This window comes from Maniola jurtina, chromosome 27 (genome assembly GCF_905333055.1).
Source record: "Maniola jurtina chromosome 27, ilManJurt1.1, whole genome shotgun sequence".
Classification (NCBI taxonomy): Eukaryota; Metazoa; Arthropoda; class Insecta; order Lepidoptera; family Nymphalidae; genus Maniola; species Maniola jurtina.
This window is the reverse complement of record NC_060055.1, coordinates 5,490,408-5,501,115: the sequence shown is the minus strand read 5'-3', so window position 1 is coordinate 5,501,115 and position 10,708 is coordinate 5,490,408. Positions and strand designations below refer to the sequence as shown.

General features: G+C 41.5%; 1 protein-coding gene across 1 annotated transcript; it reads right to left on the bottom strand.

The window, feature by feature from the left end:
• LOC123878944 (coagulation factor IX) lies at positions 1–9,761 on the bottom strand. The gene is made up of 8 exons (XM_045926321.1): positions 8,927–9,761; positions 8,125–8,317; positions 7,445–7,562; positions 5,658–5,787; positions 4,393–4,513; positions 3,053–3,300; positions 1,213–1,320; positions 1–179 (listed from the first exon to the last, which is right to left on the bottom strand). The coding sequence occupies exons 1-8, from the start codon at positions 9,759–9,761 to the stop codon at positions 1–3; spliced, it is 1,932 nt and encodes a 643-aa protein (XP_045782277.1).
• Positions 9,762–10,708: the final 947 nt, after the last annotated feature.

Sequence of the window (10,708 nt, the reverse complement as noted above, 5' to 3'; positions counted from 1 at the left end):
TCAAAAGTCAATATAGTTAGTGACTGGGTTGATAACGTCTTTGATCCAGTTAGTTGTGGTCTTCACGTTGTGGTATATGCCGGGCTGGTGGTCCACGCCGCAGCCAAAGCCAGCTGAGGTAATGCCTACTAGGTAGTACCTCCCACTATCAAATACGATGAGAGGACCGCCAGAATCACCTGAGGATAAAACAAGTGTAACTTGAGACTTGGGTGCGTTTGGAACCCTCGTAGCTTTAGTTTTAAATTACGTTTAATTACCACCACTATATCGTACAAATTTAACAATTTCGACCATCAAAAGGAGTAAAATTGTACCTACTTTGATTCAATGATTTTGCTTTGACTAATTAAAAATTTATAACACCCCCGACAAGTGAAGGTTACAGTAACTAGAAAAGAGTTGATAACTTTCAAACGGCTGAACCGATTTTCTTGGATTATAGCTAAGAACACTCTCGATCAAGCCAACTTTCAACCAAAAAAAAACTAAATTAAAATCGGTTCATTAGTTTAGGTGCTAAGATGCCACAGACAGATACACAGATACACACGTCAAACTTATAACACCCCTCATTTTGGGTCGGGGGTTAAACAGATACACAGATACACACGTCAAACTTATAACACCCCTCATTTTGGGTCGGGGGTTAAACAGATACACAGATACACACGTTAAACTTATAACACCCCTCATTTTGGGTCGGGGGTTAAACAGATACACAGATACACACGTTAAACTTATAACACCCCTCATTTTGGGTCGGGGGTTAAACAGATACACAGATCACGTTAAACTTATAACACCCCTCATTTTGGGTCGGGGGTTAAACAGATACACAGATCACGTTAAACTTATAACACCCCTCTTTTTGGGTCGGGGGTTAAACAGATACACAGATACACACGTTAAACTTATAACACCCCTCTTTTTGGGTCGGGGGTTAAACAGATACACAGATACACACGTTAAACTTATAACACCCCTTTTGGGTCGGGGGTTAAACAGATACACAGATCACGTTAAACTTATAACACCCCTCATTTTGGGTCGGGGGTTAAACAGATACACACGTTAAACTTATAACACCCCTCGTTTTGGGTCGGGGGTTAAAAGGTTCTCTAATCTGGAACGAAAGTGGCTAATCCCAGCACACAAATTGCTCTTTTTCGCACTATGCCCCTACGACACTTTATGATTATGGGCCCTTACCCAAGCAAGCATCTTGGTGACCATCGGAGTGCCCGGCACAGATCATCTCAGAGTGTATTTCCACCAGGATTTGTTTACTCTGGTGCCAGTTGATACATTGCTCTGTGCCTGAAAAGAATCAATCAATCAATCTGCCTGTTGCTGGACATAGGCCTTCCCAAGAGCGCGCCACCACACACAATCCTCCGCCTTCCTCATCCATCCACTTCCCGCTAGGTCTTCTCAAGGTCGTCAGTCCAGGGGTCGGAGGTCGTCCCACACTGCGCTTGATGATACGAAAATTTGAATACAACAGATAATTTTACACCTCAAAAGGAAAAACGGAACCCTTATAGGTTCACTTTGTTGTCTGTCTGTCTGTCCGTCGTGTCTGTCAAAAAACCTATAGGGTACTTCCCGTTGACCTAGAATCATGAAATTTGATAGGTAGGTAGGTCTTATAGCACAAATACAGGAATAAATCTGAAAACCGCAAATTTGTGGTTACATCATTTAAAAAAAAAAATGTGTTTCAATTCTCATTACCTAAAACAGATTTTTATTTATTTTTATGTGTATAACAGTTTTTGATTTATCGTGCAAAATGTTGGAAAAAATACCCGAGTACGGACCCCTCAGTGCGCGAGTCTGACTCGCACTTGGCCGGTTTTTTTATTGCGTGATAGATTTACGCTTGACGACAATTTTGCTTAAAAAGTATTGGTGATGTCTAGGTTGAGTGTGCTTGCCTAGAAGTCTTTGCTCCATATGTCATCATTGGCATCACGCATTATTCGCACCAAGAAATTTTGGACGGCAAGACATATTAATAGATAATATACTTACTTAATATAGCAACAGTAGCAGATCTCAGCCAACTTCGAATCGGTCTTCCCCCATCCAGCAATCACTCCGGACTTCCCCCGTAATTCTATGTCCATATCAGGCGAATGTATATGCAGGATGGTACTTACTTAATATAGGAACAGTAGCAGATCTCAGCAAATTGGTCCACGTATGGCCATTACTCGCATTGGTCTTTCCCCATGCAGCAATTACTCCCAACTTCCCCCGTAACTCTATGTCCATATCAGGCGAATATATATGCAGGATGGTACTTACTTAATATAGGAACAGTAGCAGATCTCAGCAAATTGGTCCCCGTGTGGTCATTGCTTGCATCGGTCTTCCCCCATTCAGCAATCGTTCCTGTCTTCCCCCGTAGCTCTATGTCCATATCAGGTGAGCATATAGGCAGGATGGTACTTACTTAATACAGGAACAGTAGCAGATCTCAGCAAATTGGTACCCATGTGGCCATTACCGCATTCCTTTTGGGGGAAAAGGCAAGCACTTCGGACTTCCCCCGTAACTCTATGCGTACCAGGCAAATATAATATAGGCAGGATGGTACTTACTTAATATAGGAACAGTAGCAGATCTCAGCAAATTGGTCCACGTATGGCCATTACTCGCATTGGTCTTTCCCCATGCAGCAATTACTCCCAACTTCCCCCGTAACTCTATGTCCATATCAGGCGAATATATATGCAGGATGGTACTTACTTAATATAGGAACAGTAGCAGATCTCAGCAAATTGGTCCCCGTGTGGCCATTGCTCGCATCAGTCTTCCCCCATCCGGCAATTACTTCCGACTTACCCCGTAATTCTATGTCATATCAGGTGAGCATGTAGGTAGGATGGTACTTACTTAATACAGGAACAGTAGCAGATCTCAGCAAATTGGTACCCATGTGGCCATTACCGCATTCCTTTTGGGGGAAAAGGCAAGCACTTCGGACTTCCCCCGTAACTCTATGCGTACCAGGCAAATATAATATAGGCAGGATGGTACTTACTTAATATAGGAACAGTAGCAGATCTCAGCAAATTGGTCCCCGTGTGGCCGTTGCTTGCATCGGTCTTCCCCCATCCGGCAATTACACCCGACTTTCCCCGTAACTCTATATCCGTATCAGGCAAGCATATCGGCAGGATATGAGTGGTGTAAGTGATAGGGCGGGATAGTCTTAGTAGCGCTATGTCATATCTGTCGGGTTGAGTCATCCGGAATTGGAAAAGAGGATGTAGAATCTTTTGGACAACCCTGGAAAGAGAATTATTACTTGGAATCTCAAGAATATGAGCCTTTCAAAGCTAGGAAATGTTCGACTTTAATTCAAACTTTTAAGTCATTAAAAAATATTTTATTTGTATATACAAATGTAACCAGAACGTTAGCAAAAACTTTGCGTTATAATTATACTATCTTAACACATTCAAATGCCAATAACCATTTGCCTTCTCTTGTAGTTTTAGTGTAACTACTTGTAAAAGTCTAATTGAATAAAAATATTTTGAATTTGAATTCAATTTGCGGGTTTGAATAATCACTCAAATTAGTGATTATTCAAACCCGCATAGCGTGGTATAGCGTGCAAAACTCGGGTCAATGCCCCACCTATCATTGACCATTGACTTCAAGTGACCTATTTACGGAACGTTCGTTAACCTCTAGCGTTAGTCAGATGTTATATTTGGAGTATATTGTGAACTTTTAAGAAAAAACAGGATTTTTTAATTTTTTTTTCGCATTTTTTTTTTTGTTATCAGTAATCGTCAGTAGGTACTATCACCTGTCTTCGTTTTTGCTAGCGTTCTGGTTACACCCTGTATGGATATAGATAACTAGCTGATACCCGCGACTTCGTTCGCGTGGATGTAGGTTTATTAAAATTCCCGTGGGAACTCTTTGATTTTCCGGGATAAAAAGTAGCCTATGTGCTAATCCAGGGTATAATCTATCTCCATTCTAAATTTCAGCCCAATCCGTCCAGTAGTTTTTGCGTGAAGGAGTAACAAACATACACACACACACACACACACACATACAAACTTTCTCCTTTATAATATTAGTGTGATACCCAAGTCTACAAGGAACTAAATGCTTACGACAAGCAACTCTTATGACTTGCAAGTCACACGCACCAATTTTTTTTCCTCCACCACCACCAAGCAATTCAGAAATTGCTTGGTGTCTGGCTTTTCCTGCATGTTTATAAGTGGGAGGGCGGGCGGTGTATGTCGCATCGCATGCTGCATATTGCAACATACAGATTTCGTTGGTTTGGTGGAGCATTTGGTTCCTTGTATATCATGGACTTCCGCAAAATAACGCCAGCTTCTATACTACAAATACCCAAGTCTTCTTGCAGTGTTGGTCCCAGCTGTGGTGTCCAAAGCCCCGAGCCAGATGGCGATGTCCCGCGGCCGCGCGCGCGACACGCAGTGAGCTGCCGTCGCAACGAACCATTTAGAAACTGGAATAACATAAAAAAAATTGGTTGTCTGTAAAGTCGGTTTACTGACGATAGTTGAACATGACAACAAAGGCCGATTGTGCTTCTTTGTCGCTCGTTCCGCGTTCTCGCTTGCACTTCAAGCCTTACATGGAACGCCTCAGAGCGAGGTAACGCCGCATGAGTCATGTTTTTTCGTGCGTGCATCCAGCTCTATCGAATTATAAGACGTTGTCACGTCAAAAGTCCGTACCATCCTACAAGGAATAACACTTTTTTAGGGTTCCGTACCTCAAAAGGAAAAACGGAACTTTGTTGTGTGTCTGTCTATCTGTCCGTCCGCCCGTCCGTCGTGTCTGTCAAGAAAACCTATAGGGTACTTTCCGTTGACCTAGAATTACGAAATTTGATAGGTGGGTATGATCCCGTGGGAACTGTTTGATTTTCCGGGATAAAAAGTTACCTATGTCAATTACAGGGACGCAATCTAACTCGGTACCAAATTTCATACATTTTTGGGAATCCCGTGGGAACTCTTCGATTTTCCGAGATAAAAAGTCTACCCTATGTCCGTCCCCGGGATATAAGCTAATCCTGTGCCAAATTTCGTCAGAATCGGTTAAACTGTTGGGCCGTGAAAAGGTAGCAGACAGACAGACACACTTTCGCATCTATACTAATAAATAAAATTGGAGTGTCTGTCTGTAATTTCGAAATAACTACCTCATATTAAGCTCATATGGTTATTTGAACGATACCATAACTGAATCACACGTTTTTAAAATTTTTGTCTGTCTGTCTGTCTGTCTGTCTGTCTGTCTGTCTGTTTGAAAAGGCTAATCTTTGGACCGGCTGAACCGATTTTGACGAGACTTTCACAGGCAAGTAGAGGATTGACCAGGGCGTAACATAGGCTACTTTTTTAACCGACTTTCAAAAAGGGGGTTGTGTTTTTCTACCTATGTACACCGAAATCTCCGAGATTTCTGAACCGATTTGCGTCATTTCTTTTTTAATCGATAGGGGAACTTCGCGACATTGTTTCATAAAAAATTTGGAGTCCAACTCCTCAATCCTGATGCTGCAGGGGATCTGACCAATCCACGCGGGCGAAGCTGCGGGCATCAGCTAGTTTATAATATTAGTATAGAGGAGGGTGACTCACTCAGTACACCCCCACATTGAAACTCCGATATCCTGACATGCGCTTGCCAGGGGAACTCCGCGAACCTCGCCTCTCTGCCACCGATGATCCTCTTCTGCAATATCCTGGTCGAAGGTAGACCGCATTCTATCTGTACAAGATAAAGTTGAAAACTAAAACCCGACTGCGATCGTCTTAATAAACGCTGCAATCACATCACACTATAATATTCTAAAGGCGAAAGTTTGTATGTGTGTGTGTGTGTGTGTGTGTGTGTGTGTTTGTTACTCCTTCACGCAAAAACTACTGGACGGATTTGGCTGAAATTCAGAATGGAGATAGATAATATCCTGGATTAGCACATAGGCTACTTTTTATCCCGGAAAACCAAAGAGAGAGTATTTCGAAAAACCTAAATCCACGCGGGCGAAGTCGTGGGCGTCAGCTAGTATTAGAGTAAAATTGTTTTTCTGTCTCTCAGTATACATTAATTTTCTTATACATTTATATTCATGAACTTAGAATTTTTTCCTCTTTCATTTGACATCCCGCACAATACAATAGCAAAAAAATTTTTTTGGAGATCCCTCACTTTTTTTGATGTAATATCCGTTAGGTCTATTTTTTTCCTATAAAATATAGCCTATGCCACCCGGACCTTTACAACGAATCAATTGACACCTCATTCATCAAAATCGGCCCAGTAGTTAAGGCGATACGGTGGAACACACAGAATCTGGATACAAACATACATACATAGACTGCTAAAATCATAACCCTTCCTTTTGGCTTTGCCGCAGTCGGGTAAAAAGTAGTCAAGGTAAAATTCCAGTGTCAAACGCCGCCTCATCATTATCATCAACTCATCGCCGGTTCACTACTGAGCACGGGTGTCCTCTCAGATTGAGACGGGTTTGGCCATAGATAAGATAAGATAATAATTTATTTGCCAGAAAGTTGGTACAAGAAAGATGGAAATTTATAATTAGAGGCAATAACTTTCTACTAAATTAATAGTGTGCAAATATTTAATATGAACAAAATAAATTAAATAAAATAAATGCCAAACAAAATTACGAGCCAATTACATAAGGGCTCTACACTCGCGGCGCGAACGACCGCGAAAGCCCGCGACAACTGCGAATCACGAGTGTAAATGTTGTTCACGCCTTCGCGTTCGCGCTTCACGCCTTTCCCCGATCAGTGTCGGTTTTTGGTTCGCGACAAAGGGTTTCGTCCATAGTCACGAACAAGACTGTGAAGATTTGCCAGTGTGGAGGGACACAGTTCACGCGTGGATCGCGGCATACATTCACGACGTGAAATAACGGCGCGATTTCACGTGCGAGTGTAGAGCCCACTTTATGAAATTTGACGTTATGTATAACTCGTGCGCATTAACATGGCACCTGGCTCGAAAACAACCCTCCTCCCACTTCCAAGCGCGATGTCCCGCTCTCGCCGTGCCGCCGCGCCGTGCGAGACCAGTAGCGGCACGGCGAGAGCGGGGCATCGCGCGGGGAAGTGGGAGGAGGGGTTGTGTTCAAGCCAGGTGCTATGTTAATGCGCACGGGTAATAATTGGCTCGTAATTTTGTTTGGCATTTATTTTATTTTATTTATTTTGTTCATATTAAATATTTGCACACTATTAATTTAGTAGAAAGTTATGGCCTCTAATTATAAATTAATAGCCAGGAAAACATCATCATCATCATCATCAGCCTGTGGACGTCCACTGTTGGACATAGGCCTTCCCTAAAGAGCGCCACCACACCCGGTCCTCTTAAGTCTGTGAATAAAACGAACCTGGCTCATGTCTTCATCAACTCGTCGCCTGAACACGTTGGTTGGTACCACGTTCCTCTGAGGTATTTGACGGAGTTTAGGCGGCACCACTTTGTACCTCCAGTCAGAGGATGGGATCCTGGAATTGAGATACGGTAAGATGAGAGGATGAGCAATGAGCAAAATGATTCATGATCACCATCAACTTTTTTCTTTGATGGCCTCCTAGGCTGTTGGGATTAGTGGGAAGTTCCGGGTTCGATTCCCGGCAAAGTTTGGAATTTTATAGTATTATTTTTTTACAAAGAATATTAGCCATGCTAATCATGACTAATACTTCCCTTTCCCCTTCAATTAAGCGTACGAGCGTTCAGGAGTGGTTACGACAATAGTGCAACGGGTGGGGTTTGAACCGCCGACCTTTCGGAATTCAGTCCGCTCCTCAACCGTTGAGCTATCGAGGCTTATTTGTAAATCACTGGAGGCTTCGGCCGTGGCTAGTTACCACGCCGTACTGCCAAACGATTTAATGTTCCGGTACGATGCCGTGTAGACACCAAAGGAATATGGATTTAGTAAAAACTGCCATACCAGGGGGTCATTTGCGCTTGCCAGTACGCGATTTCCACTCCAGAACACGTCTGCCCATCTGTTCATACGACCGGCATGACTACTACATAATTACAATGTGAATAACTTACATATTATCAAAGTCATTTCTCTCAAATTCTGGAGGCAGACAGCATGAGAACAGCCAGCTACTGCCGCAGCCTCTAACCCTGGTGCCTCCTCGAATCCAGCACGATAAGGAAAGGGTACAGGGTCGAACCTCTGCCCCTATGTTGCAGGTGGTAGGATACCCTAGGAACGATGCTAGAACTCGGCTGGTAAGACCTGGAATGATAATTTCTTGATGTTATGTCGTTGTTCGTTTGTCAATAAAATTTTAGCTCCTCAACGCTTCTAAGTTTATTTACCGGGGGCAACTATGGAAATTGAAATATAGGTACAACGTCAATTTTTGTAAGTGACTGAATCTATGGTTATCTTGCTGCAATAGTGCATTTTATCCAATAGTGAAAGAGTGTCAGTTAATCAAAGGTCATTACGATTGTCGCACTGTACTTAATCCGAGTGATGATCTGACAGACAGACAGACGAACATACGGACAGACAGACAGACAGACAGCAAAGTGATCCTATAAGGGTTCCGTTTTTCCTTTTGAGGTACGGAACCCTAAAAATGAGACTGGCGGACTTTACACCTCTTTCAGAACATTAATCTTGGAGAATCCTCAGGTTGCAAACTTTCTCACTATGTTATCCTTCACCGTTGAAGCAAATTATTTTATTTTATTTAAACTAAAAAAAATTAACTAAGAAAAGTTACATAATAGGATATGTACCTATATATGTTACCTGATATGTACCTGTATGCTATATAGATATGACCCTGACCAATTACATTTTATTACTATAAGTATACTTTAAAAACATACTCACTTTCTGCACCAGTCAATCCAATGATATTTGAAATGATGAGCGGCATTAACACCGTACATATCCGCCATCTTGATTCTCGACGCCATTTTGTGATACCAGGCTTATTCTTTCTCTCCTTTTCCTCTTCTATACTCTGTTGAAATTGCTTTCTCTTCTTTATCAGTTCCGTACTTCTACTATTGCTGACTTCATGACATTTTCTATTCTTTATCAGTTCTGTACTTGAACTTCTATTACTGACTTCATGACATTCCCTATTCTTTTCTGGAACTACGCCTTTGTGCTTTGTGTCACTAACTTCTTGATTATTCTTAAATTTAACCTTTCTCTTATCTACAACTCTTTTTATGCTTCTGTAACTATTTTCTTGTACATCCTTACACTTCTGTAAGACTCTATCTACGTGTGTGTTGGTGCTAACTTCATGATCACGTGTTCTTATATTTTTATCTGCATTAGTTTTGCAGCCAACTTTATGATATTTAGTATTAGTCTTTTTAAATATTAGTTTTCTTTTATTGCTAACTTCATAGTGCTTTGCGATTTCATCCTTTCTTTTTTTATTAGTACGTATGCTTTTATTGCTAACTTCATGGTTGTTAATAAGTCTCTTCAAGACTTTATCTAAAAGTGTTTTCTTTCTAACTTCATTATATAGAATTTTATTCCTATTTATTATGACTATGTCTTTCCTAATGCTTCTATTGTTGCTAACTTCATGGTGATTTCTTAAATGACTCTTTCTCTTGTTCAAGACTTTATGAATATTTGCTCTGTGGCTAACTTCATATCGCTGAATCGATTCTGCTGGTTCTGCATCGTTCACCGATGACATGACGTTGTGGCATAATATTCAAACATATCGCAAGTTGGTATTTTACAGATATGTATTTTGACAGAATCCTGTAACAAACGATTTTATACTTTTTAACCCCCGACCCAAAAAGAGGGGTGTTATAAGTTTGACATGTGTATCTGTGTGTCTGTGTATCTGTGTATCTGTCTGTGGCATCGTAGCGCCTAAACGAATGAACCGATTTTAATTTAGTTTTTTTTGTTTGTTTGAAAGGTGGCTTGATCGAGAGTGTTCTTAGCTATAATCCAAGAAAATCGGTTCAGCCGTTTGAAAGTTATGAGCTCTTTTCTAGTTACTGTAACCTTTGTTGGGGGTGTTATAAATTTTTAATTTACACTTGTAGAAAACTATACTAGATAGGTAGATAGATAGATAGATAGATGAAATCTTTATTGCACACAAAAACATGAAAAGGACAACACAAAAGGAAGGAACAGAATTTTAGAACCGATTTTAATTAAGTTTTTTTTGTTTGAACGGTGGCTTAATCGAGAGTGTTCTTAGCTATAATCCAAGAAAATCGGTTCAGCCGTTTGAAAGTTATCAGCTCTTTTCTAGTTACTGTAACCTTCACGTGTCGGGGGTGTTATAAATTTTTAATTTACACTTGTGATATTATCGTGAGGAAAATCAGGGGAGAGGAGCACAGAGAGTGTCGGACTCCGACTAAAAACCTCACGAAGTTCCATCCCACCGCTGATGACGCATCACAAGGGACTGATAACACCTCGTTACTCCGCCAGCGGATGTCTGCCTCAGCAGATCCGCTGCGGGTGAGTGCGGGCGACGTACGAGTGTACGGGGCGTCCCCCGCCTCGTACCCCGATCGCAATCTCAACCTGTCGCGTACTATAGTTAGTTGCTTTTTCTTTTCATGATCAACCCATTTCCGCTCCACTACTGAGTACGGGTCGGGGGTGTTATAA